General features: G+C 49.5%; 1 protein-coding gene across 2 annotated transcripts; it reads right to left on the reverse strand.

The window, feature by feature from the left end:
* Nucleotides 1-1,763: 1,763 nt before the first annotated feature.
* Nucleotides 1,764-27,153, reverse strand: PGM1 (phosphoglucomutase 1). Of its 2 annotated transcripts, none has more exons than XM_033067195.2 (11): nucleotides 26,859-27,153; nucleotides 14,198-14,360; nucleotides 13,252-13,398; nucleotides 12,268-12,393; nucleotides 11,571-11,761; nucleotides 10,302-10,456; nucleotides 8,733-8,848; nucleotides 5,524-5,659; nucleotides 3,291-3,474; nucleotides 2,899-3,033; nucleotides 1,764-2,000 (listed from the first exon to the last, which is right to left on the reverse strand). In XM_033067195.2, exons 1-11 carry the CDS (start codon nucleotides 27,102-27,104, stop codon nucleotides 1,911-1,913), a joined length of 1,689 nt encoding a protein of 562 aa, XP_032923086.1. In that variant the 5' UTR covers nucleotides 27,105-27,153; the 3' UTR covers nucleotides 1,764-1,910. The 2 variants fall into 2 exon arrangements, with proteins under 2 accessions (XP_032923086.1, XP_032923085.1); XM_033067194.2 differs by lacking the exon at nucleotides 26,859-27,153 and adding an exon at nucleotides 18,306-18,666.
* Nucleotides 27,154-27,766: the final 613 nt, after the last annotated feature.

The raw sequence follows: 27,766 nt of genomic DNA on the forward strand, positions 1-27,766 counted from the left end.
GGATTTCCTGAGAAACTCAGGACTACCAGAACCTCAGAGTCTCCCTTAGCTGGAGCTCAGCAGCCATGCTGAAGCACAGCCACTTTCCCTGCCTGTGCTGTGCAGTCAGGGCTGTGCTGGCACTGGGGCAGCTGCCAAGAGCTGCATCCTGCTCAGTGACCCAGCAGGCAAATCCAGCCAGGCTTCCCCAGGAGGGATCTCTGGCCAGCAGCCACACAATCACACAATCATTTAGGCTGGAAAAGCCCTCAGAGCATGAGGCTGACTGTTCCCCAGCACTGCACATCCCACCACTAAACCACTCCCCAAATGCCACATCCACCCCTCCAGGGATGGGGGCTCACCACTGCCCTGGGGGGAAGAAATTTTCCCAAATATCCAATCTAACCCTCCCATGGTGCAATTTCCTCTTGTCCAGTCACCAGTATCAGAGAGGAGCCCAATCCCCAGCTGGTTCCAGGGTCCTGCCAGGGAGCTGGAAGAACATTTCCCCATGGTACAGAGCTCCAAATCCCATGAGCCAGAGAGACAAGGGCTGCACAGGCTCTAATTGTCACAGGGAGAACGTTTGGGCTCCACTTTGCAGCTCCTGTAGGGGTGGTGGGAAGGAGCAGCTGGAGAAACTGAGCTCAGATAAAGCCATGAGAGCACAGGAAACTTTGCCTCTCATTCTGGAGGTGCTGAAAGAAGTTGGGAGCCCCAGGAGAGGAGAGCTGTGTGTCAGCAGTGAGCTGTTAGCACCAGTCAGCCCCAGGATGGGCAGAGAGCAGCTTTTAGCAGTTTAAAACACTCACAGTTCCATTAGGAGGAACCCAGGACTGATCTGCTTTAACAGGAGGCCAACCATAAACTCTGGGGTCACTTGCTCACACAATGCTTGAAAGGCAAATTAGAGCAGCCAAATTGGTTTTCCCCCACTAATCCCAGTTCCTGGTTTAGTGCTCTGCAGCCAGCCCTGAGGGAAACCTCTGGAACAATCCTGCCCAGGGAGGCACAGGACACACACAGGCTCTTCCTGAGTCCTACCTCAGCTTTTGGACTTGTTTGTGTCTGGTTTTTGAGGGATTTTATCCACCCCACAGCAGAGCTGTCAGTGCAGATGGAGCAGCACAGACCCCTCACCTGTGCACAGGTGACATAAAAAATCCTTTTGCCAGCACATCCAGTCTCCCTTGGAAGTGGTGCTGGCAGGTTGGGATGAGGGGGGGATGTTCCACATTCCTGGATAATAGAGCTGTTCCCTCAGGCCTGCCCAGGGACCCAGCCCAAGTTTCTGCCCTGGGCAGGTGAGATGGGACACAGAGATTGCAGATTTGGGTGACAAAGGCAAACAAACCAAGAGGGGACAGCACCTAAACTCATCCCACTGATGTGAGTACTTCCAGGAAAAGAGCAGGAAGGTGCAGCTGCACAGCCCTGACATCAAACCAAGCTACAGCTGTCTCCAAAGTGACCCTCTCTGTGCCCTTGGATAAGATATTGCACATTAATGCCTGTAAATCTGATTATTCCAAGGCTCTTACTGTCCACATCCAACCAAACAAGCTCATCCAAACCAGGATCAAGTATTTGTGCTTTTTTCCCAGGAAGGTTTCCAAGATAGTAAAAAAAGCCCCCTGTGGATTATTGAAGAATTTAGTGTTTCTGTTATTCCTAGAGCCTTTTGTTTAAGGAAAAGCCAGGAGTCCAAAGCCCCAAAGGTTGTGTAAGGAGCACCACACCCACCCCACCAGACAAAGAGAGGCAGCAAAGGGGACAAGGGGTGCTGAGGGCTGGGGTTTATTGGCTATCCTTAGCAGCAAAACAGTGTTCTTAAATACAGGGATAAAATCAAAATTCCTCTTTCAGTGACAGTTTGGGACACAGGGAGGGGCTGTGCTGCCCCAGTGCACTCTCCAGCTCAGGCTGGCTCATGTGATGACGGTGGGCCCCGAGCGGCCAGTGCGTTCGTGGAGCTGGGAAAGTTTCAGTGCAATGGAAATGAGAGGTGCCAGCATCACCTGCAGGGAGGAAAGAGAGGGCTCAGAACTGCAGAGCAGCACATGCAGCCTTGCCACACTGCATCTCTCAGCATCCAGCTCAGCCCAGCACACCCAAAGCTCAGCTCTCCTGACCAAAGGCTGCTTTGGGCTCACAGCTCTGGGAGCAGGGACAGAGAAAATGCCAAGCTCCAGTGGTGCTGCTGCCACCCTCCCTGTGCTGTATCCCAAAATCCACATCAGCACAGCACAGGGAAATCCTAAGTTCCTCTCCCTCTCAGAATGGAGGATTTTCAGTCTTTTTGTCAATTATGGCACAGTAAGTTAGTAACAAAGAGCCCACAGAGTGTTTGCTGGGGAATAGAGAATCAGAGAATATCCTGAGCTGGAAGGATCCCCAGAATCCAACTGCTGGCCCTGCAGACACCCCAACAATCCCCCCTGTCCCTGGGAGCATTGTCCAAACACTCCTGGAGCTCTGGGTTGGGGCTGTGTCCATTCCCTGGGGAGCCTGTTCAGTGTCCAGCCATCTTCTGGGTGAAAAACTCTCTCCTGGTAACCAGGCTAAACATAAATACGAGAGGAGGATTCTTTTCCTCCAGTGCCTACAAGAGCTCAGCAGCATTTGTAAATGATGTTGCAGATCATTTACTGAACTCAGTAGAGAACAGGGCAGTCTCACCTTAGCTACAGCTGCATCCCATTGATTTTTTTTGAAGCAGGCACAGGGATAACACAGACAGAAAACCTGTGCTGTGGCAGAGGCAGCTGTGAGGGGTTCCCAGGAATACTTTTTTTTTAATAATCCTATTTATACTGGGATGAAAGACATCAAAATTCCTGGCACCTCCACAGAGCTCCAAGCAAAGCAGGGCTAAGAAAGAGCTCAGCTGTGGCAGGACTGAGGTGCAGCACCCACCTGAGGGTCCTGGTTGATTTTCTGAGCATCCTTCTCGTAGCTGTCGATGTAGAGGCGCACGGTGGCGCCGGCGCTGCCGGTGCCGCTCAGACGGAAAATGATGCGGGAGCCGTCGGAGAAGATGAGCCTCAAACCCTGCTCAACACAGGAGGGGAGAGCCTCAGCTCTGTGCTTGTGAGTAGCCAAGGTGTTTTCCATGATTCCCAGCATGACCTGCACCATCCCTCCCCTTCAGGGAGCCACAGAAGGCTCCTGTGTTAAGCTCTCCTAAAGGGATCAACGTCTGTCCTGACCCACACTGGAGAACAAGAGCCAGGGACTGACAGCATTCCCAGCCCACTGCTCTTCCTGCTAACAGGACATGGGGAGAGCACTCCCAGTGCTGTGCCCACCTGGTTCCTGGAGACACTGCCATCCACAGGGTCGTTGTACTCGAAGTTGTCAGCTTTCTCCACCGTGTAGGATTTGTCCCCGCTCGACAGCTGCTTCCCCACGAAGGAGCGGTCGAACATCAGCGTCTCCAAATCCTTCATCATCTTGTTGGCAGCATCTGCATCCACCTCCTCATAGTCATACCTGCAGCAGCAGCACACAGGGGTTAGGGAGGGGAGGGTGCAGTGATTGTGATGGTTTGGGGCACACAAAAGCTCTGGGGTGTTCTCTGCTCCCACCCTGGAGGGGAGGACAGGCAGACAAGCACACAGAAGCACAGAACACATTGCCCTGAGAAGCTGTCCTTGGATCCCCTATCCAGGCTTGGAGCAACCTGGGATGGTGGAAGGTGTCCCTGTCCATGGGAGGGGGTGGGACTGGATGGGCTTTAAGGTCTCCCCCAAACCAGAAAAGAAAGGGGAATCCAGGTGCAGCACACTACAGCCACATCCACACAGACCCTTGGGATACAGCACAGCTTATCACAGGCATGGGGTGCCAGGAGATGAAAGCACAAAGTGCTGTCTCATGCTGAGTATCAGACCAAGGGCCAAGATCCAACTGGCTGCCAAGAATTTCCTGCAGTTCTGCCTCATGGTTACTGTGAGCACCCCCAGAGCATCCCCACAGCTGTGACTGCCCCAGGAAAACCCCCAGTGCCAGCTCTGATGTCCCTGCTGGGCAGGACAGGCAGCAGAGAGGGAAAACACCCAGTGCCAGCTCTGATGACCCTGCTGGGCAGGACAGGCAGCAGAGAGGGGCTGGAGCCCACTGCAGATCCCAGATCTGTGCTCCTGCTGCCAGCAGGATTTGTGCTGCTCTGTTTGCTGCCTGAGCAGTGCTCAGCTCTGCACACATTACCTCAAGTGCTAAAAGCTGCCTTTTTATGCTGACTGTGGCATTTTCCCCCAGGTTTCCATGTCTCAGATGTGTGCTGGTTTTGCAGTGGGTAGGGGGGAAAAAAAGGCAATTTCTTTCACTTGGCAATTTGAGATGGAATTTTCATGTAGATCTTCCAAGCTGAAAGATTTCTGCCTAATGCTTTCACAGTGTTTCCACCTCTGCTCGTGTGCAGGCTGGTTCCCACTCCTTCCATACCCATATTCCATGTCTACTGCAGCCTAAATTTGAGTGTTTGGGGACTGGACAGAAACTCAGCCAGGTAAATACCAGCCATGGGCAGCATTCTATGAGATGCTGCTGCCACTGAAGACATCACAAATTAACTTGTGATGTGAGGTCCCAAGAGTATTGATCCCATGGCAAAAATGAAAAATTTTAAGAAAAAAATCTCAATTAAAAGAAGAAAAAGGTGCTCTGCACATATAAAATGTGCAGCCTTTAGCACCAGATTTATGTCTGCAATAACAATCCAAAGCTGCACACCCAAAAGGATTATGGTGAGTCCCCATTTCATGGCACCCCAAGTGCTTGGAGAGGACAAAGAGCAGTGAAATGACAGGAACAGCCCCATGGTGACACAGCAGTGCCATCAGGACAGGGAATGGTGATGCCTGGAAAGGCTGAGCTGGGACAGAGACTAGACAGAGCAAAAGGAATAAAATAGGGATGTATTGAAAGGATAAAATAGGAATGTATTGAAAGGATAAAACAGGAATTGATTGAAAGGATAAAATAGGAATGTATTGAAAGAATAAAATAGGAACTTATTGAAAGGATAAAATAGGAATGCATTGAAAGGAAAAATAGGAATGTATTGAAAGAATAAAATAGGAATTGATTGAAAGTATAAAATAGAAATTTGCTGAAAGGATAAAATAAGAATGTATTGAAAGAATAAAATAGGAATGTATTGAAAGGATTCACCTTGGGCAGTGCCAGAGCCTGGCCAGGGCTGCACCCAAATCAAACCCAGGATGGATCCTGGGCACGAGTTTTACACTTTTATAAGTTTTGGTTCATCTGAACATTGGGGTCAATTATCCAAGCACAGCCCCAGGCTGTGAAGTCTCAGCCCCCTGGTTTGCCCCCTTTCCTTTGCCATTGTTTCTGATTTTTGGGTACCAGTTGTGCTAGGTAGGAAGGAATTGTTTTGTCCAACTCCCCTGTGAAGAGACCTCACTGACACCCAATATGAATTTCAGAGTTACACACCAAGCAGCAGAGATTCTGAAAAATAGAAAAGCTCCAAGCCAAAGCATGAGTGGGAGGTGTCAGGAGCACTTTGCCCACCTGGTGAAGAAGTTCCTGCCATACTTCTGCCAGTGGTCCTTCATGATGTCCTCCACGCTCTGCTTGCGGGCAGCCAGGATGGAGAGCCAGGCCAGCACCGCCCACAGCCCGTCCTTCTCCCGGATGTGGTCAGAGCCTGTGGAGCCACAGCACACACAATTCCCACTCCTCTCACACCACAGCCCCCCTCTCATCTCCTCTCCCCCATCCCCTGGCACAGCTCACAACTGGGGAGCATTTCCAGACTTCCATCCCTGTTAAAATGGGTCAGGGTTTCACCTGCTGCAGCTCCAGCCCAAATAAAATGCTTGGCATCTTTTAACACACACACATTTACTGTTCACACATCCTTAACTCTGCTCTCAAGGAAGGAATGGGGAATGCACAGTAAAAAAGGCATCAAATAAAAACCAACGGCAAATGCAAAGGAGCAGCTTGGGAAGGAGAACAACAAGGAGAACATCAACTCCTCAGCAGCTGTGGTGTCCTGCCTGCCAAGGACACCCTGGGATCAGATTCCAAGGGGAATGTCAGCCCTCCTGGGGAACCAAAACCCCAAAATCACCCCAGAATGGGGAGAGGAGCAGCAGGGCAGGGAGCAGCAGGGCAGGGAGCTGGTGACAGCAGGGCAAGGAGAGGCTCCATCCACCTGCAGAGAGCAGCAGAGCCTCCAGGCTGCTCTCACTGGGGGCTGGAAAAGCTCCTCTCTTGGCTAAAGGAGGAGTCACAGAATCCCAGAATGGCTCAGGTTGGAAGGAACAACAGTGGGGCAGCTGGTCCAAGCTCCCTACTCAGGCAGGACCATCCCTGGGCCCAGGATTTCATCCAGATTTTTGACTGTCTCCAGTGAAGGAGACTGCACAGCTCTCTGGGCACTCTGTCCCACACAGTAAGGAAGTTCTTCCTCGTGCTCTGGTGGAATTTCCTGGGTCTCAGTTTGTCTCTCATTGTGGATTCCCACAGAGCTGGCACTGCAGGGAGAGCAGGAAGCAGCCAGAGGCAGCCCAGCCTTGCCCTGGAAGCACAGTGGGATCACACAGCACTGACCCCTTGGGAAACCTGAGAGGTGCTGGAGCTTACACAGCCCCCAGACTGAACAGGATCAGATGGCCCAGAGCACCCCCAGCCCCCACTCAGTGCCTCTGGCACACCAGTTCAACCCTGTGCCCCACAGATGCAAACTTTTCTCCTTCCCATTCTGGAAAACCTCCAAACAGGTGTTAAAGAAATGCCAGGAGCAGTGCAGAGCTGCCATGCCAGTCTCTGAAGGAGTGCCAGGGTGGGAATCCTCTGGGAAAGAGCTGGGGGCAGGGCAGGGGTTATGTGGTGCTCTGCACAAATCCCACTGCTGTGGCCATAAATTATCCCCACAGCCCCTCAGGGCACAGAGAGGTGGGCAGAGGTGATGGAGAGGAATGCTAAATAAACACCAGTCCCATGTGATGTATCAGCTTATTGCTGGAATAAAACACCCAGGGAAGCAAGCAGGAATTCTGTCATGTCACATTACTCTAATTGCTGCTGCACTGCAGTCCCACTGCCTCACAGTTTGTTTCAATTTTCACTGGGTCTTTTGGCTGCTCCTTCACCTCTCTCCCCTTCAACACTCCCATTCTGTGCAGCTCTAAACAACTCCTCATTAACTTCCCATCAACCAACCCTCCTCACCCCTTTTCATTCCTTTTTCCTTCCCAAGAGCATTTGCAAACCCCTTTGCATTGTAGGGGAATCCAACACTCTGGGCCCTTTCCCAAGCTGTTCCCCCAAACTGCTTCAGCTCCCAGCACTGGGATGAGCCTGGCCAGAACCCCAAACCTCTCTCTCAGCCCCTGCTGCCACTGGAATCACTTGGGTTTGGGAGGCAGTCTCTTACCTGCTGGGGGATGGAGACAAACTCAGCTTGTTGCTCATACAGAGGTGGGAACAGTTTTGGGGAGCTGCTAATTTGAGTTCATCTCCCATCAACAGCTCCAGGAATTTGGTTTTATTTATTCCCTGAAGCACCAGTGCCCTCTCATTAGCCAAGATATAAACTCAGCACATGCTGAAATCACTCAGGGTAAAACTCCAGAATCTTTCTTTATTTATTTCAAGATTTCTTTACAGAAATACCAGGTTCTCTGGAAATTCACCTTTCCCTCCAACCCCCAGCCAAATCCCAGTCCCACATATCACAGTCATATCTGACTGCAAAAATATCTCCCCTGGACACTGCTGAGCCCCACAGCAACCTGCTGTGCCCCAGAGCTGTGATCCCATTTCCTCAGCCACAGGAAAGCTGGGGAAATCCTTTCCTGTCAGGCTGTGCACCCCAACTCCACAAAGCACTTCACTCCAGGTATCTGGGGGTTTAAGGCACCCACACACCAGCTGAAAGGTTTTTCTGGGGTGGTGGAATGAAAACACACAAGGTTTGAGTGAGAAATTCCCTCAGGACCCATCAGAGATCCTTAGAGATCAGGAAAAACATCTCAGGGAGAATTCAGATCAAACTCAGGAATCAGTTGTTGATTCCCACAGGGAGGGTCCCATGTGCACAGGCAGGACACAAAAGCACAGGGGAGAGCTCAGGGAATGCAGAGACCTCCTGGGAATCCTGACTGTCCTGAGCACCCTGCTCTGACCTGGAGCAAATCCTGCTCCCACCAACTGCCCTGCCCACCCCCAGTAAATTCCTTGTGATGTTCACTTTGTTTCTCAGTACCTCAGTAACTCACTTAGACTGTTCAAAGGCAAGTGTTAATTTAAACTTTATAAATCATACCTTGTTTTCAGAACAGGAAAGTGAGGGCCCTATTAAGCTCAGAGATTTAATAGTGACCTGAAACCTTCCCTAATAAAACTCCATGCTCCAAACCGTATTTCTTTCCAGAAATGAAAACATTGAGAAGGTTTTCCTGGCCACCAAGGGTTGAAAAACACATTTAGCATTGCATTCAATCCCCACAGACTCAGTGACCAGGCTACTAAAGAGGGCCCCAAACTTCCTGCCTATCTCCTTCCTGGAGAACTGGAGGAGGAGCTCCCACCTCACTAAACCTTTAGCATTGTGTTCATTTCCACACTAATTCCTCCAAGACTTTTTTATACACTTTAATATTTTACAAATATTAACAACTGCAGATGAAAGACAAATCCCAAACTCTAAAAAGAAACAATTAAGAGGAGGAACAACAGCATCATGGGTGATGTTGGGAATGCTGACTTACCAGTCCCAAAGCTTTCCTCTCCACACAGAGACAGTTTGTTTGCATCCATCAAATTTCCAAAGAACTTCCAGCCCGTTGGAGTCTCGTACAAAGCAATCTTTGTAGCCTGGGCCACCCTGCCAAGGTAAGGCCAAGTCACACCACTGGATTCTCCCAGGGGAAATGGGATCAGCAGCTCTCCTGGGGTGCCACTGAAGGCAGGGAATGGCACTGCTTGGGTGCAATCCCTCTATTTCATCCCAGGGTGATCTCTGGGAGATGGATGGGATGTGCATTTACAGAACAGATACAAACACACAGCTCTTCAAAGCAATTTTAAGTCAAGTTGCAAATCTCAAAGCATTTCACCAAGAAAGTACCACTACCAAATTTAAGGAAAAGAAAGGTGGGGAGGGCCATGTGTTACCTGTGCTGGGGCAGAGCTCTGTGCTCTGTGACCTCCCCAGGGGTGTTACCTATCCAGGGCTCTGTGCCCTCCTCAGGGCTCTGTGCTCTGTGCCCTCCCCAGGCTGTTACCTGCCCAGGGGCAGGGTTGTGTTACCTGTCCAGGGCTCTGTTACCTGTCCAGGGCTCTGTTACCTGTCCAGGCCTCTGTTACCTGTCCATGGCTCTGTTCCCTGTCCAACCCTCTGTTCCCTGTCCATGGCTCTGTTCCCTGTCCATGGCTCTGTTCCCTGTCCATGGCTCTGTTCCCTGTCCAGGTCTCTGTTCCCTGTCCATGGCTGTTACCTGTCCAGGGGTAGGGCTCTGTTCCCTGTCCATGGCTCTGTTACCTGTCCATGGCTCTGTTACCTGTCCATAGCTCTGTTCCCTGTCCATGGCTGTTACCTGTCCATGGCTCTGTTACCTGTCCAGGGCTGTGTTACCTGTCCAGGGCTGTGTTACCCATGCAGGGGCAGGGCTCTGTTCCCTGTCCATGGCTCTGTTCCCTGTCCATGGCTCTGTTCCCTGCCCATGGCTCTGTTCCCTGTCCAACCCTCTGTTACCTGTCCATGGCTGTTACCTGTCCAGGGCTCTGTTCCCTGTCCATGGCTGTTACCTGTCCATGGCTCTGTTACCTGTCCATGGCTCTGTTACCTGTCCATGGCTCTGTTACCTGTCCATAGCTCTGTCACCTGTCCATGGCTGTTACCTGTCCATGGCTCTGTTCCCTGTCCAACCCTCTGTTCCCTGTCCATGGCTCTGTTCCCTGTCCATGGCTCTGTCACCTGTCCATAGCTCTGTTCCCTGTCCATGGCTCTGTTACCTGTCCAACCCTCTGTTCCCTGTCCATGGCTCTGTTCCCTGCCCATGGCTCTGTTCCCTGTCCATGGCTCTGTCACCTGTCCATGGCTCTGTTCCCTGTCCATGGCTCTGTCACCTGTCCATGGCTGTTACCTGTCCATGGCTCTGTTCCCTGTCCATGGCTGTTCCCTGTCCATGGCTCTGTTCCCTGTCCATGACTCTGTTCCCTGTCCATGGCTCTGTTACCTGTCCATGGCTCTGTCACCTGTCCATGGCTGTTACCTGTCCAGGTCTCTGTTACCTGTCCAGGGCTCTGTTACCCATGCAGGGGCAGGACTGTGTTACCTGTCCAGGGCCCCGCTGGTGGGCATGCTCCGCGCGAAGCCGCGCACCCCGGTCTGCTGGAAGTACGGGATGCTGAGGATGTTGGCGGCGATGACGGCCACCGAGTCCGAGGGGTTCACAAAAAATCCGTGCTTGCCCAAAATCATGTTCCTGTCCTGGGGGAGACACCACATGTTGGCAAGGGTAAGGATTTGACTCACAGGTGTGTGTGTATAACAGAAAGATCTTGGAATGTAGAATCTGAATAAGGAATAGAAATGATAGCAAGTTTTGATATAGAATAAAGAATTGCTGAGCCAGTCTTACTGGGTAACTAGAAAGCAAAGGGTGTGTTAGTGTGTGTTGGAAGGGCTTTTTATAGGTCAGAGGAAAGGATAAATCCACCTCAAACAAAAGATGAAAAGCAAAAAGATTCTCACAGGAAAAAAAGAAAGCCAATGTTGTAAGTAGAAAAAAGATCTCAGAATTTTCCACCACGAGAAAACTGAAAAACAACTTTTAGCTTAAACTGTGACACACTGACTTTGTGTGATTGGAGAACAGTGACATGAAAATGGTAATGTCAGTAGTTATGGTAGGGTATAGGTAATAGTAAAGGTATTGATTGGTTGTGTTTTAATTAAATAAATACAATGAAAAGTAAATAATGCATTGTAACCAGAACTAGAGCTTCAGACAAACCCAGAGCTGAGGCTGAAAGCTGTGGGCTGAAAGCTGTGGCTCTGCCACCCACCACCCCTGAATTGCTGTGTATCTGGATACAATAATCAGCATTTAAATAATAAATAAATTGTGTATATCTGGCTACAATAATCAGCATTTAAATAATAAATAAATTGTGTATATCTGGATACAATAATCAGCATTCAAAGAGCCAGTCTGGACTCCTGCATCCCTCTTTTCAGCTCTTACAAGCACAGGTACAGCTCAGCCCCCTGCTCAGCCCAGTGCCCAACCCCTAAACCCAACAATTCCCAGAGATTTGCTGAACTAAACACAGAGCATTGAAGAAGTTACACAGCTGCCCCTCCATAGTGTTTCACCTTCCTGCTGATTTTTTTTTAAATAGTTATTTAAATACAATTTGGGCTTATTGACACAATATCTAATTATTTCTGTGGTGGAAAACTGCAGCAAGTTGTTCACTTCAGTAATGATTACAGAGGACTTCACTGATGATTACAGAGGAGAGAGGGAGAGAAAAATTGCACCTCAGTCCACAGAGATGGTTAGAGGACAAAAAAATGGAATTCTGAGCAGCTCCTTTACCCCATCTCCATCAAAGGCAGCTCCAAAGTCATACTCCCCTGTCTTCATGGTCTGCACCAGGTCAGCAGCATAGGTCAGGTTGGGGTCAGGGTGGTGGCCCCCAAAGTCCTCCAGGGGGGTGCAGTTCACAGCTGAATTTGCTGGGGCTCCCAGCTCCTCACACAGGATCTTCTTCACATAAGGGCCCACAACTGTGTCAGCAGAACAGAGAGGAAGGAGTTGGCTCAGCTCTGCACCAGCCATGGCAGCACCCAGCTCAGGCTGCTCAGTTTGGGTCTCTTCAGGTGCTTTGTGGTTTAGGAGCTCAAATCAACATCCACCCCATCCCTGCTGGACAGGGCTTGGGGCAAGCTGGGCTAGTGGGAAGTGTCCCTGCCCATGGCAAGGGTGGGACTGGAGGAACTTTAAGGTCCCTCCCAACCCAAACCATTTCAGGATTGCATTAAACATTTCACAGAATCCTAGAATGCTTTGAGCTGGAAGGGACTTTAAAGATCAGCCCATTCCAACCCCCAAAACACAACACTCGACAAAAGGAAATAACACAAGACATAAAAAATTTGCTCCCAAAGAGAAAAATCAAAAACACAAACCAAACCCCAAACTTGCAATATAAATTGCAGAGAAAAATCTTTCAGTCTGAAGTAGGTGACAAATCCCCAAGGGACCCAGAGTGCACCAGCCCAGCCCTCGTTACCCCCGTGCATGGCATCGATGCGAATCTTCAGCTGGTTCTTCCCTGACAGCAGCTCCTTCAAGGCACTGAAGTCAAAAATATTCCTCAGCATGTTGGCATAGGCTTCCACAGAGTCCACAATTTCCACTGGAAAAGAGAAGGAGACAGGGATCAACCCTCCCAGCCAAGTCCTGCTGCTGTGCTCAGGGCTCAGCACAAAGCCCTGGAACATCGCAGAAAATCAAAATAGGAATAATGGGGCTAAATTAGGAATTTAATCAACTCTGTTCCCAGTTAAGGCTCCCTGGATTTCCTCCAAGAGGGTTCAATCCCACTTCAGTTAAATTTCAAAATATGTATATAAAATCAGATCTTTAATTCCCACCAAAGTCAATGGGAAGTGTGAATTTCATAGTTCAAAAAGTTGCACCTTTGCAGCCAACATAAAAACAAAATCCAGCATAAAAATCCCACTACAAAGAAATGGGGACTGAGAGAAATACCAACTTTTATTATCTTTTAAGTTATTTCTTTGTTAATTACAAGCACCAGGAGATGGTAAAAAAATAGTTGCAGTATTTTTAAAAAGTCTTTTTAAAATTTATTTTCATATTTCACTGCTGACTGACAAAAGCCACATGTGAAAGGTAAACAGCTTTTCCACTCACAGGGACACCTTTTATATGTGAAATCATGGGAAAAAAATCAGTTGAAAGATTAAACTCTGTAATTTTTAATTAGGAAAATGCACTTTAACTGCATTTTTCTGTTTTCAAGTACATGTTTGCCTTGCAGAATAAACAGCCTTTAAGTTTGATGGATCAAGATTTTGCTACTGAAGCAGAAACTTCTGTAGGACAAAAAATTATATAAATAAAAATCAACAAATAAATGAATGGAGTAATATCCTCACTGGGATTATGGAACAAATGAGGAGAGGTCAGAAAGGCCACACAGACACCACAAAAAATCCTCACCTTGCCAGGAGCAAGAACATTTGTTTACCTGTAAATGGCTTGAATTTGTTCTCCAGGTCAAACTGCTGCTTCCCAATGGTGCCCAAATCCACCTGCAGGTCTGGGCAGATTGCATATTCCTCAATTTTCTTGCTGATCTGGAAAATTTTATCTGTGATGGCTTCAGGAGCAGGACCTGCAAAACGAAATGGGCAAGGAGAGGATGTTAAAGGATCCAACTGCAAGAGGAGGGAACTTCATTAATAGAGCAAAGAGCTGAGACAGGAGCAGCAGGGATGAGGGAAGCAGAGCATCACCTGCTCCATTAAATAAATAAATTAATAATAATAATAATAATAATAATAATAATAATAATAATAATAATAATAATAGTTTTGGACCCCTGATCATTGAGAATTTTAGATTTTCTGTGCTGCCAGGCACTGACTCCCAGGAGAACTCTGCATTTAACCTGAGGTTGTGGAGAAGCTTCCAAAATTGAGTTCCAAAATCATTCCAAAATTGAATAACAGACCTAGGATTATGGGTGTGTAGCTTAAATAAAAATGTGTTATATCACATGGAGAAAAACTTAGAATTTAAGGGTTTAGAAAACAGTAATATACATAAACAAAGATGGAAGTTTTAGGGTGGAGGTTTGTCCTTCTTCACCTTCTCCATGGGTTTGGGTGATATTTTGTAATTTGATAGAAAAGTTTGAGTTGTGGGCTACAGGTGTAAAAAAAGTAAAAATAATTTAGGTGTCATTTGTTAACTGGATGATTTATCCTTAAAAAGCCTTGTAGAGAGAGAGAGAGAGAGAGATAGAGCTCCATTTTCAGCTTGAAGTGCTGCAGAACTCAGAGTGTGTAATCCAGGTAAGAACGAACAAACATCTGAGTCCCAACAGAAATACACACATTTAATCCCAAACCAGGCAGCAGGAGGCTAAAGCTCAACAGTGACAGCAACAAAAGCAAGGCTGGGTGCCTGACCTCCATTGGCAATGTTGAATTTGATGCCGAAGTCGCCGCTGGGCCCGCCGGGGTTGTGGCTGGCGGTGAGGATGATGCCCCCGATGGCTTTGATCTTGCGGATGATGCAGGACACGGCGGGCGTGGACAGGATCCCGTGCTGCCCGATCACCAAGCGCCCGATCTGAGAGAGGAGGAGCAGAGCAAAGCCCTGTCAGGGCAGATCCCAGCCCCAAACTCTGCCAGCACTGTCACAGCTGGTGTGGGTTAGGGGTAGGGATGAGCCAAGGCGCAGGTTAAATAACAGCGTGGAAAGTGTCCTGGTTTATTCTTCTTTACAGCTTTGCCATCCTGGCTACAGCCAGCTCCTACTGCAGGGTCCAGCTCAGGCTCTGGCTGCTGGCATTTCCTGCTGGACTCTGGCTGCAAATATTGGTTTGCAGGCTCTGAACACAGCTTTCACCTAGCTCAGCTGTGGCTGCAAACTCCAGCTCCATCAGACCCAGACTGACCTCACAGCAGCCTCACTGACCTCACCTGCTGTAAAAGGGAGATATTCTGCTAATGGGCATCCATTGAAACCAGGCAGGGCAGTGTTCTTTATCTCATGGGATATCTCCTGTTCATGGCCATGTTTTATAAACCAGGCAGGGCAGTGTTCTTTATCTTTTCACAACCCATCCTTCCTCCAGCCAGTCATTTTCTGCTCATGGCCATTGAGTCCCACTGTGGCACTGATAAAATTACTGCATCCCATTGGGAGTTGCTCCAGCCGGGGGGAAGAGCCCAACATTTCTTACCAAGATAAAAACAGAGGTTTTGGGACACTAAGGGAGCCCCTTTCTCCACTGGACTCCAGAGGAAAACCGGATTTCTCCACATCCCCACTGGAGCTCCGGAGGGAAACTGCACCTTGTACAGGAGCACTGCTCCAGCTGAGCCACATCTGTCACTGCAGGAGGATGCAGCCACCATGGGATGGGACTGCTGCCAACACCCTGCCTGACGGGTGTCAGGCTGTACTCTGACTGTGTCAGGGTTTGGGGTTTGTTCTTTGTAGTGCTGTATTTCTATTTTAATTTCCCTAGTAAAGAACTGTTATTCCTAATTCCCATACCTTCGCCTAAAAAACATTTGATTTCAAAATTATAATAATTTGGAGGGAGGGGGTTTACATTCTCCATTTCAGAGAGAGGCTCCTGCCTTTCTTAGCAGACACCTGTCCTCCAGACCAAAACAAGCAGCAACTCCCTTTCCTTGTTTAATTCTTCTCTCTGGATTGCTCCTTCCTCCCCCAAGCTCCTCCACCTCCTCAAAGGTCTCTTCCTCAAGTGTCCTCTCTGAGCAGCCAGCCCAACCCTTCTATCACATTTATCTTTATTAATCACAAGCCATTAAGGGCAAGGCTGTTTCTCTTCTTTGATAATTAGTACAACTGTGACTTTTGAGGTGAAATCTCTTCTTCTACACCTCCAAAGCACAGCTCTGTTCCTGCCAAAGCTCCCTGAGGTGCGTCCAACCCCCTCTGCTGGAGCATTTTCCTCCATCAGTGCTGCACATGGATGTACTGAGGGGCTGAGCTCTCCACAGGCAATAAACCACAAAAAAAACAGCATTCCCCTCTGGCTGTGCTCTCAAAATTTGCCTTCAAAACACGCAAAAGAAGCCAAAAGAACACAAAACTTGAACATCCTGGGAGCAGCTGCAGGCAGCACACCTTCCCATCAATTCAGGGATATCAGAGATTGGATCCAGAGCACTGTGCTGAGCAACACAGCAGCATCAGAATCCAGGCAACAAACAGCAGGTGGATGATTCCCTGGAAGAACACACTCCTTCCACAGCCCCCAAATGGTGACAGGATTTAAAACCACACCAGGCAGCAGCTGAGGGGGTCAGACCCAGAACAGGCTGGGCAAAGAGGAGGGATTTCATTCAATCACAAGCTGAGGCAGGAATCAAGAGCAGCATTCCCAGGCCATGGTGGGTGCTGAGCCAAGGGCATGGCATGGCTGTGATTCCTGACCCCTGGCACTGCCAGGTGCTAAGCCCCAGCCTCACTGCCCATCAGTTATTGCATGGTCCAGCTGTCACAGCCCAGAGCTGCACCTCCAGCAAATAACAGCAGAAATGTGAAAAAGCACTTTACAAACCCAGAGTGCTGCCCACAGCAGCTCACACTGGAGCCCTGACTGTGCCTACCCACTGATCACTCATTTATTGCACCTCACATCTCCACACACTGATCACTTATTTACTACACCTCACATCTCCACACACTGATCATTTATTGCACCTCACATTCCCCATGCACTGATCACTCACTTATTGCACCTCACATTTCCCATGCATGATCACTCAGTTATTTGACCTCACATTTCATTTGAAGCAGCCCAGCCTCCACAGGGCTGGCTTTTCCCCCATTCTCAGACACACCTTGTCCTGTGCTTTATTCTGGCCTCCAAACCTTGCTCCTTCAGTTTCTCTGAGAATTCACAGGACCTGCAGGAAGCTCCTCTCCAAAACTTCCCCTCCTGCTCCCCAGTTTCCAGAGGAAGGAAAAACAAGAGATTTTCCCTGCCAAAGCAGGCAGCAGCTGCAGGAGAGCTGGATGAACACAAATCCCCTGTCCTTGCCCTCCCTGCACACCTGACCTGCAGCTTTTCCCCACAGCAAGCAAGGAGAGGAAGAAACACTCATCTCCATGGGAGCTGCTCTGATTTGATCCTCCTTGGTTTCCAGAGGTTTTCAGCCATTCCCCACCAAGCACTGGGGAAGGTTGCTCAGTGTAACAATGTGCTGAACGATTTACACTTAATCCTTTCTGAGTCTGTGGAATTTCTTGTGAGGAAAACCTCAGGCTGCAATGTTGGAGAAACACCTCCCATGGAATTCTCAAAACAGACCCACTTTGTGCAGCAAGTTTGGGTTACAGCACTTCAAAACCATCCAGGCAATAATTCCACCTTGGTTTTACTGAAAACCCCGTTAGGATGCACACAGGGACGTCCTGCAGCCCCCTCCTCCCCCAGGAACACTGGGAACAGCTTTTCCAGGCTGGATGTTGGTGCCTGCAGCTCCATGGTGTCCCCAGCCCACCCTTGCAGCCCTTTCTGGGCAGGAGATGCAGCACAAGGCACCACGAGCACAACACTGACAGGTACCAGCCAGACTGAGGAGAAAAATCCATGGGAAACACCCAAAGCACCCCCTAAATCCCTAAATTTAGGCAGACCTGGGAGAGAAAAGTCTGAGCTGGTGAAGAGGAACCTGATCTCCCCCTGTCCTGGTGTCAGGCACTCCAAGCCTGGCTCTGTGCACATTTTCCAGCTCTTCTGCTCAGCTCATACACTCATTTCAAAGGAAGACATTCATTTGCAATGCCTGAAGGTTTTTTCTCCCCCAAGATGGAAAATAGGTTGATTTTTTAAAATAAATAATTATTTTCCCACTACACTGTTTTAATCTGGTCTCTTTGTACAAAGTTTGCTCTACACTAAGAGATTCAGGACAGACAGCAGAGCCTTTTCTTCTTAAAAAGCAGAATTAAACAAAGACAAAAGCCCCTTGCACAAACCACAATCTACCACAAACACACAAGCCTCTTGCTCTGCTTCCAAAACACAGAATTCCAGCACAACTGAGCTCCCTATAAAGGCTGTCACTCACTTGCTGACTCTCATATCAATTTTCAAAGGCTCCCTGAGCATTTATCCCACAGCCACAACTTACACCTGGTGAGAAATGCAAAACATGGTTGTTCCTTCTGCTTTGCCACTCTGGTGGCTCTCCCTGTTACTCCATTTTCCAACAATATCAGGGGTTTATATTCTCATGGAAAGTGAGAAATCCACAGGTGCCAACAGCTTGGGGCATGTCAAAGCACAAAACAAGAACACAACCCCCAGGCAGAATTTATTTCCCTTCCTCCACGTGTATTCTCTGCCCAACTGCAACACAGAGTGAAAAACATTCATTTCTGTACTGCCCAACCTGCTTTTAAAACACCACAATTAGCAGCTGAATAAAGCCTTTGGGGGAATTCAATCTCCCAGTGCCTAATTCCTGATGGATTCCTGCATTTCTCAGCCACACCCCACAGGAATTCAGCCCTTTAACATTTACCAACCCCGTTGGCAGCAGCCATTTGGACAATCACTTCCACTGCAGACTTATTGAGGTACCTCCCATCACCTCCAACCACCAGAGAGGCTCCTTGGCGATCTCTCAGGTCTATGGAAAAAAATATACTCTGGATAAAATTCTGCAAATAGTTCAGCTTGGATTCAAAGAACGAGGTCTTCCTCCGCAAGCCGCTGGTTCCCGGTCTCTGGTCGCTGTAAGGAGCTGTTGGCACCGTCAGCACAGGCAGGGGAGCGTCTTCCATGGCTTTTTTTCACACAGATGCATTTAAAAAGTCAAATATGGTAAAATTAACCCCCAGCCTTGACACAGCAATGGCCCACCTAGGAGGCAGGAGTTCGGGGGAGCTGTTGGACACCCCAAAAATAGCTCCTCGCACCTCGCGTAACCCAAGCCGCGTCCTCGCACTTGCGGTGGGGGATCAATGTCAGGGAGAAGGCACAATCCCACGCTGCTCTCCCTCACTGCAAGGCTGGCAAAGGGTTCCTGTCTTCTCTGTCACCTCCTGGTTGCTCCAGGCACTGCTCCCAGCCATGCCATGGAGGCCAGCAGTGTGAATCCGTGTGGATGTCCCAGGGCAGGGAGGTGGGATGTGCTGCTTTGCTCCCGCGTTTTCCCAGATCTGCAGAGCCAGGCCCGGCCTCACTCAGGGGCTCTGGAGGCAAACTTCCAGCAGGATCCTTCTGCAGCTATTTTGCAAAGTCTGGTGAGTTAAAGGTCACTCTTAAAATGGAAGGGAACGGATCTGTTACCTCCCGTTTGCTCATGCGACTCCTGCCCTGACAATCTGACTTCCACAGCTCCCTCAAACACAGAGAGAATTTCCAGCAGGAACAGCTGGTCAGACTTTGGCTGGAAAACCTCACCAGCCTCAGCTGAACGTTCCCAGCAAGTCTCACCCAGATTAAAAGCACAGAAAACTATCAAATGTTTGGGAAAACAGCATCGAGTAATGCTGTTCATGGTGAGACACAAACAGAAGAAACTGCTGTGAATCCTCATCTTCCCGAGCATGGGGAAGGGAAGGTTGTGGATTCCCCATCCCTGGAAGTGTTCAAGGCCAGGTTGGGGCTTGGAGCAACCTGGGATAGTGGGAGGTGTCCCTGCCCATGGGAATAGGATGGGTTTTAGGGTCCCTTCCCACCCAAACCATTTATAATCCTAAAATCAGCCTTTCCTCCAAGCCTCTTTAACAGAGTCCTCTGCCTGAGCTGCTGGAAACAATTTATAGATATTACTGGAGCAGTTAAAGAACAGACATTTGGTAATGATTCTGTTTGTCCCACTGTTAAAAGCAGGAATAAGGAGGTGTGTGCACACAGCTGAATTGTGACAGCTCTGGAGGTGCTCAGGGACTCCTTCCTGTGGTCCTGATTTTGTCATTGCTCCAATAATTGAAAAATTTCCTTCCAAAGGAGATCACAGAACCACAAAGGTTGAAAAAGCCCTCTGAGATAATCCAGATAAACCCCCAACCCTGCCAAGGCCACCACTGACCATGTCCCCAAGATCCTGATTTATCCATCAGCAATTAAAAAGGACTTGGATAATTTGTGTGAACCAACACATCTTTTATCCCAGCAGTGAGACTGCCTGGGATGCACAGCAAAACTGGTTTGTATTTTATCCACCCACACTGTTCAACATCCTGCAGCTCTCTTTATTCCCATGCAAAGGCCCAGGTTTCCCTCTAGTGGCACAGAACCCAAAATCCAGCTCCCAAAATTACACCTGGCAGGAAAAGGCCTCTTTCCCCTCTTGCTGCCCTGGGAAATGCCATGGCATTAAGTGACAGGAGGAGGGCACAGGACAGCCACCAGCTCCTGTGACTGCACATGGGATGCACTTGGATTTACTGGCAGGGAAAAGCCCATGGAGGGTTGGAATTTGTGTGTAATTCAGTGCATGGGGAGTGGAAGAAAGGAATTAAACTAAATTAAGCAGGGGAGGAGGGTCATTCATGCAGTGTTTATGTGCATAAAGTGAAGCACATTCTATTAAATGAAATATAAAGCATAAAAGGCACAGGGACAAGGACAGCCACACCAACCCCACTCTTGGAGGGCTCACCTGCTCCCAGGGCTTTCCTGGAACATCTGCACCACAGTTTGGGACAAACTAAACCACCAGGAATTGGCCAGCCAGGACTGGGATCACACAGCTGCCAGAGGACCCAGAGGTGCAAAATGTCACCAGAGGTGGGTGCTGAGCACCTTTGCACTGGGGCAGGGACTGGGGAAAGGTCGTTTGATCCAGATCTGGGAGGTTTTGCTGGGGTGATGATTGTTACAAGTCCCTCAGGTCATCTGCTCCCTCCCCACAACTGCATCAATGACACCCAGGTCTCCTCCTGGAAGTTAAATCAACTTGTTCTTGGGATCTTTTTTGCCAGTGCAAAATTAGCCTTGCAGCTGGATGTGCTTCCCTACAATCTGCTGGATGTCTCCCTTGCTGGCACAGCAAACAAAGGGATCATAATCCTCTTCTTGGCAGCTCCTCACTGAGAAAATCCTTCAGCATTAGGATCTGAGTGACCTCTCTGCTACAGCAAACAGCCCCAGTGCTCTGAGCTTTTCCTTGTCCTGTTTCCTGGATCTCTAATTCCCCATGGCAGGTGGGAGAATCTCCCTCTCACAACAGCCAACCTGGCACAGACAGGGATATTTCCTAAGCCAGGTCTCCTTTTACTGTCCTTTTACACACAAAGAACAGTTTAAACTATTAACTAACTTTTGACTTTAATAATAAAAGACAAAAAAGACTGTTCTGAGAGGGCTTAAATTCATCAAATATTGCAGAGTCTTGGCTCCTGCCTTGGCTTTGTTTCATGGTTCCTACTCATCCCCTCTCCCTGAGAGAGCTGTGCATCTTTTTTGGGAGATGGAGTTTTCTTCACCTGGAGTCTTCCCCAAGCCTGGGAGAGCCAGACTGTGCCAGCTCCTCACTCTGACACAAACCCAGCCTTCCCCCAAGCTACAATTTCATATTTAGGCATTCAGACAAGAAAAATAATTGTAGGGGGAAGCCACCATGGAAAGGCCAAACTGAGCAGCAATTCCCTGTTCCCACCCTTGGGTCAGGCTTCTCCAAGGTCTGGGGTGCCCTCTCCTCCTCTTCTTTCATTCCCATTCCTCTCCCAGGTCTTTGTCCCCATCCAGAGGGCACATAAAGCCAATGTCCCTTTGTGGGGCTGTGTTTAGCTGCCAGCTTCCTTTTCCAGCTTTGCAGGAATTTTTGACAGCAAGCAGCTGGTGACAGGCAGCTCCTTCTGCTCCTTTTCTGTGCTCAGCCAGGAAGACACTCAGCCTGAAATCCTGGTAACAAATGGAATAAATCCACTTTGCACTTCATCTGTGGCTCTCCTTTAAGGCAGAATCCCATTCCCTTAAATGCTGCCCTGAGGAAAGTTCCAGTGCTGGTGCTGTCCCTGCACATCGGCCATAAGAGGGTGCCAAGAGCCTGGAAAACCCCACTGAGCAGCTGCCAAAATCTGGCACTTTCTGCCGAGGATGACTCTGGTGCAGGCAGCCACTGCTGGGAGTGGCATTTGGTAATGCCAGGCCAAAGGGAGCCCAAGGAAAATAAACAGACTGCAAGGGTGTTATTGGTCATATAAGGAGTGCTGCTGCCACTGCAAAACCCTGTGTTTCTATTAAGAATTAATTAAAAATCTGAGCTTGGAAGTTGCTGTAGATATTTCAGAGGGGGAAAAAAAAAGATATTTGGCACCATCTCAACAGCACAAGTGCACTCTCATATGAATCACTCCAAAATGAAGAGACTGTTCTGTTCCCACCACAGCTGAAAAGAAAAGTTGGGTGGCAGTGACAGGGGCTGGCAGGGAATAAATCCCAGCTCCAGGTTTGTCCCACTGGCAGGGGCTGAGCCTTCCCTTCCAGGAGAGCACACACCAACCACCAGGATTGTGAAACTCTCTGTTCAATGGTCACCCCCTCAAAGCACACCCAAATCTGCATTTGATCTCTGCTCTCCTGCCCCTGCACCAGGGAAAAGAGGAGAGATTCCAGCAGGATTTCCTCAGTGCTCCAGGATTTCTGGCCCCAGAGCCCCTGGCTCTGAATGCTCCTGGAAATCTGCACCTGAACCCAAAACCACCTTCCACTATCCCAGGTGGCTCCAAGCTCTGTCCAGCCTGGCCTTGGGCACTTCCAGGGATCCAGGGGCAGCCACAGCTCTCCTGGAAAACTTGTGCCAGGGCCCCAGCACCTTCACAGGGAGGAATTTCTTCCCTACAGAATGATTCAGCCATTCCTGCTGGAATCTCCCACATCCACACCAGATCCTGTCTGAGGGCTGCTGCCCCAGCTCAGGACTTGTGCTCCTGGTGAGGCTTTATTTCCTGACTTTCACTTAAAACAAACTGATTTTAAAATCAAGAAATTATTTTTATCTGCATAACTGAGTGATCCTGGCAACTGTTTGCCCTCTACACCACATCTGCTGTTTATTTTGTAACTCTGCAACTTGTACTATGTACTATAAGTGTACATGTTACCCTTTTATTACTTCAGAATTCTTTGAACTTACTGATATCTAAGCTGTGTTTATTACTAAAATAAATTTCAGCTCCTTATCTGAAGCATTAATCAATATTTTGGCCAGCTCAGGATCATGATAGGATGCATTTCTCAATCCTGGTGAGCCCAAATTTGGAATAACATGGACAGCAGCTCTCCGGCCCAGCTCCCCATCCCAAACTCTGCCCTGCCAAAGGGGAGGCATTTCTGCCCTGCCAGCCCAGCCCCAGCTGAGGTGTGTGCTCATGCACAGTCATTGTCCCAGGAGATTACGGCTAAATCTCTGGTAGGATGAATTTCAGCTCTGCCTGCTGGATTTGCAGAGATTAACTGCAAAGCACCTTAGCTCTAGCTCTGAGCTGGAGTTTCATGAGTGCAGTTTAAAATTCCAAAGGGGCACTGAAACTGGACAACCTGACCACTTAATCACCTTCCACTGCAAACTGACATAAGCCAATTAACTTTACAAGCAAAAAGAGTCTAAGCTGGTGTAAAAAGAGGTTGTGAGAGCTGCTGTCTTCTAAAAGCCACATCATCTGCAGCCAGGAAATATCTACAAGTGGTATTTATTTCCTCACTTTAGCTATCACACCTCAATTTCCCCTTCTGGCTCTGAGAAAACAGTAACGTAAGAAAGTCAGAAATTGAGGATTTTCCTACTGGCCTGGAGGATCCAGCATCACCACATCTAACCCTGGTACACAGGGGTTGCTTTTCCGGAAGAACTTTCTTTATGAGCACTTTATTTTGATGATTTTAATCCCAGGAGCTCTGACTCAAAGGGAAGATCTCAGTGGGAGCTGTGGCAGAGCAGCAAAAAGAAAAAGGGAGCTACCAAAGGAGAGCAGTGACAAATAAATTCAACAGGTTTGGACACTTGGTTTCCCTGGGTAACTGAGGGGGGATAAAAAGTTAAAGCAGCCAAGGCAGGAACCCAAACTTCCTGGGGGAGAGGGCAGCATTTCTGACAAAAGCCCTGTTTGTCCTGCAGTATAAAACAAAAACAGGCTCTATTTAACATGCAAGGCACAGCCTGGCACTCAAAACACCTTTCAGCAATGTGCCTGAGTGTGGCAACTTTGGAGAAGAGTTCAGTAAGGAAGGAATAAAGGGCACAGTAAATTTGGGGAACAGCTGGTGACAATGTCACTGAATCAGCCTGGTGCTGCTTCTATGACCACACCTGGATTTACAGTTTCTGTCATTTTTGACATTAAATTATTGCACAGCCACAGTGCTGCTGATCAGTGATGCTCCAACAGGACTTGTGAAGATCTGATTTGTGGAAATAATATCAAGGAAAGCTGGTAGGGTATACTGGATTCCAACTGGGAATGGCAAACAATTTCAGTTTACTTACAGAAATGCAAACTTTAAAATAAGATAAACACCCCTTAATCTCATAACTACAAACTGAGTAGTTGCTACTTAAAAATAAATATTTAGTTGCATATTAACCATTCCAGGTGGAGACAAAACTCAGGCTAATTTTAACATCCTTCCCTTTTATGTTGCAAAACTAAAGATCATTGGTTGTGGTCCTCAGGTCTGAGCACCATGCAACCAGATCTCACCACCACGTGATTTTAAAGCATCCATCCATCACCTCTTAATCCTCAGGACCACAAATGCATTTTTCCAGGAGTGTTCTTGGTATTACTCAGCTTTTCTCAGCATGAGGCCACTGAGTTTTCCCCCCAGATGTGGCTGCTGGAATCAGGAGGTGTTTGAGTCCCAGCACTTGGACAAACCCACAGCTGCAGGAACAAGTTTCCATGTGCTGGTCCCTGTTCTGCAGGGCACTTCCTTACCATGAATGAAGTTGTCCATCCTTCTCTTTGAAGGGCAGGGAACTTCCAGTCACCTCATATTTACTATGAAGAAAGAGGATTTTAAGTGACTTACTTAACTACACTGTGGTAACCACCAGGAAACTGATATTTGCAATTACCCAGCTAACCAAGAACTCCAAAACAAGGCAAATATATCAATTTTTTTTTTTTTAAACCAGTGCTTTGCATAAGAAATCCTCTGGTTTTAGTCACCTCATTTCTAGGGACCAGAGAGTTCTGCTGCTCTTGAGTTTGGTAATGCAGTTCCTGCTCTTGTTTAGGCCAGAGCTGCTAAAATGGAGCAAATATCTGTAATCCAGTTCCCATGGCTCTGCCCTCTGTAGCTCACCTCACTGTACCTCTGGTCACTCAGCCAGGCTTTACCTGCTGCTCATTTATTAACCCACACATTATTCCACACATTTCCTCCCTCCACCTCCTGCCTTTTCTGATCATTTTCTGATTTTATAACCAATTCTGCCCCAGCATTTAGAATTCACGTGGACAAAACGCTCCAAGGCAAATTCCTGCCAGCAAGGGCAGCCCTCGGGACCCGCAGCTGCAGCTCTGGCAGCGAGCTCAGCCCTGCTCCTACGTGAGTGGTTGCACGATCCAGGGGAGGATCCCAGACTTTCCCAGCCCTCCCAAAACACCTCATCAGACCCCAGCAGGTCTCTATCCCAGGCCTCTGCTTCTGGGATGGAGCTGAAGTGTAAATGATGGAGAAGTCGGTGCCTGGAGTGCTGCCACATCCCAGCAGGCCCTGAATGCACATCCAAAAAACCTGCACAAACTCACATTTCATCCCAGGGAATGAGTTTCCCACTCTGCTTATTCAGGGTAATCCACAGGGATCCTGTCTGTGTGTGCACTCAGGCAGGAATGCTGCCTATTCCAACTCCAACCTCCTCCCAGAACAAATAAATAAACCAGTGCCTGCTGCTTTTCCATCAGGGAAGGCTGCTCTATCCATCACTTCCAGAGCAGGGATGCTGGGCTATGGAATCAAAGTTGAGCAGCTGCCACACATCACAAAAGACAAATTGCTGCATGGTTTTAAAAGAATCCAAACCAGTTCTTTGCTTCTTTATGCCCTAAGAAGGCAGCAATCTCAAATCACTATTTTTTTCCTGAAAAGTCAGATATTTACAGGCATGGGAATTTGAAATGGGTAACTGTGAGGTTAACAGCACCCTCAGCCCCTCTCTCCTTTGTAATGAGGAAGAATGTTTGCTGCTGTTGGTGTCCCAGAAGGGGAAAAGAGTAAATGTAGGGGAAAGCCTCCCTTTGCCAACTCGACCTCAGCACATCACGTTCCCTGCCGGGGTTCTTTTGAGCACCGAGTGACAGGAACAGGGCGAACCCACGGAGGAATCCCCAGCAGTGAGACACATTCCGGGGCTGTGGAAGGGATCGCTGCTCCCTCCCAGCACCTCCCCGCCTGCACACCGTGCCGCTGATTTGTTTTAGCTGGAAAACCCAACAGCCAGAAGAAAGAAGGAGGAATTAGAGCCAAGTGGTGGTTGCTGCCATACCTCCGCCCTGACCAATGTCCACTCACTCCCGCAGGCAGGAACAGGCTGCCGGGGGTTCCGCTGCCTGTCCCACGCCAGCCCCGCCAGCTCGGGTGTCACTCACCGCGTTACTTCCACGCCGAGACACCGAGCGCCAGCGATTTCCGCCGGCGCTGCGGGCAGGAGGGCGGGGAGCGCATCCCGGAGCCCCGGAGAAAATCCCGGAGCAAATCCCGGAGCCCAGGGCGCATCCCGGAGCAAATCCCGGAGCCCCAGGGCGCATCCCGGAGCCCAGGGCACATCCCGGAGCTCCGGAGCAAATCCCAGAGCCCATTCCAGAGCCCATCCCGAAGCCCCGAGCGCATCCCGGAGCTCCGGAGCAAATCCCGGAGCCCATCCCGGAGCCCCGGAGCCCATTCCGGAGCGCACCCCGGAGCAATCCCGGAGCCACGGGCGCATCCCGGAGCTCCGGAACAAACCCCGGAGCCCATTGCAGAGCCCATCCCGAAGCCCTGGTCGCATCCCGGAGCCACGGGGGCGCCTCGGAGCAAATCCCGGAGCCCCGGGCGCATCCCGGAGCCCATTCCGGAGCCCATCCCGAAGCCCAGGGCGCATCCCAGAGCGCATCCCGGAGTCCAGGGCGCTCGGTGCTTACCCCGTTGGCGGCAGCGATGCGGACGATGAGCTGGATGGCATCTCTCATGTAGAAGCGGCCGTCTCCCCCCACCACGAGCGTGGCGTCCTGGCGCTCGGCGGGCGGCACGGTGGCCAGAATGCTCTGGATGAAGTTCTCGGTGTAGTTGGCATTGCTCTGGAACACCGTCACCCGCTTGCGCAGCCCGCTGGTGCCCGGTTTCTGGTCGCCGTAGGGCTTGGTGTGCACGGTCACGATCCGCACCATGGCCGGGCCGGGAGAGTTCCGGGAGCCGGGGGGGACCGGAGCCAGCCCGGCCCCGCCGCCGCCACCGCCCCGCGACCGCCCCTTAAAGGCACCGCCCGCCGAGCGCCGGGCTGGCACCGGGACAGAGGCGACATCCGTGGGCTGTCCTGACCTGTTCTGGCCTCTCCTGTCCTGTCCTGTTCTGTCCTGTTCTCTCCTCTCCTCCCGATGCTGCCCTGCCGCAGCCCCGAGCACCGCCGTGTCCCCGTGCTCTGCTCGATCCGAGCCCGTGTCACAGAATCACGGAATGGTTTAGGTTTAGGAAAAAGATTTTCAAGTCCTACCGTTCCACTTCACCATTTAACCCTGGTGCCACATCCACATGGATTTTAAATCTTCACCATTTAACCCAAGTGCCACATCCTCATGGATTTTAAATCCGTGCAGGGATGGGGACTCCACCACTGCCCTGGACAGTTGTGTCAGGACCGGACACTTTCCATCAAAAAATTTTCCCTGAGATCCAATCTGCACCTTCCCTGGCACAACTTGAAGCCCCTTTTCCTCATCCTGGCCCTGCTCCCTGGTAGCAGAGCCCAAACCCCTTGGCTGTCCCCTCCTGGCAGGGAGTTGTGCAGAGCCACAGGGTCCCCCTGAGCCTCCTTTTCTCCAGGTGAGATCCC

This window comes from Catharus ustulatus, chromosome 9 (assembly GCF_009819885.2).
Source record: "Catharus ustulatus isolate bCatUst1 chromosome 9, bCatUst1.pri.v2, whole genome shotgun sequence".
NCBI classification, from domain to species: Eukaryota; Metazoa; Chordata; class Aves; order Passeriformes; family Turdidae; genus Catharus; species Catharus ustulatus.

Bases quoted from the DNA above. Each gene is read 5' to 3' on its own strand.
- PGM1 (XM_033067194.2), bottom strand. From the start codon at position 18,563: ATGGAAGACGCTCCCCTGCCTGTGCTGACGGTGCCAACAGCTCCTTAC. The intron at 13,399-14,197 runs GTCAGGCACCCA...TTCGTTTTGCAG, and splicing joins ATTCAACATTGCCAATGGAG to GTCCTGCTCCTGAAGCCATC. The intron at 2,001-2,898 runs GTGGGTGCTGCA...TCCTCCCTGCAG, and splicing joins AAATCAACCAGGACCCTCAG to GTGATGCTGGCACCTCTCAT.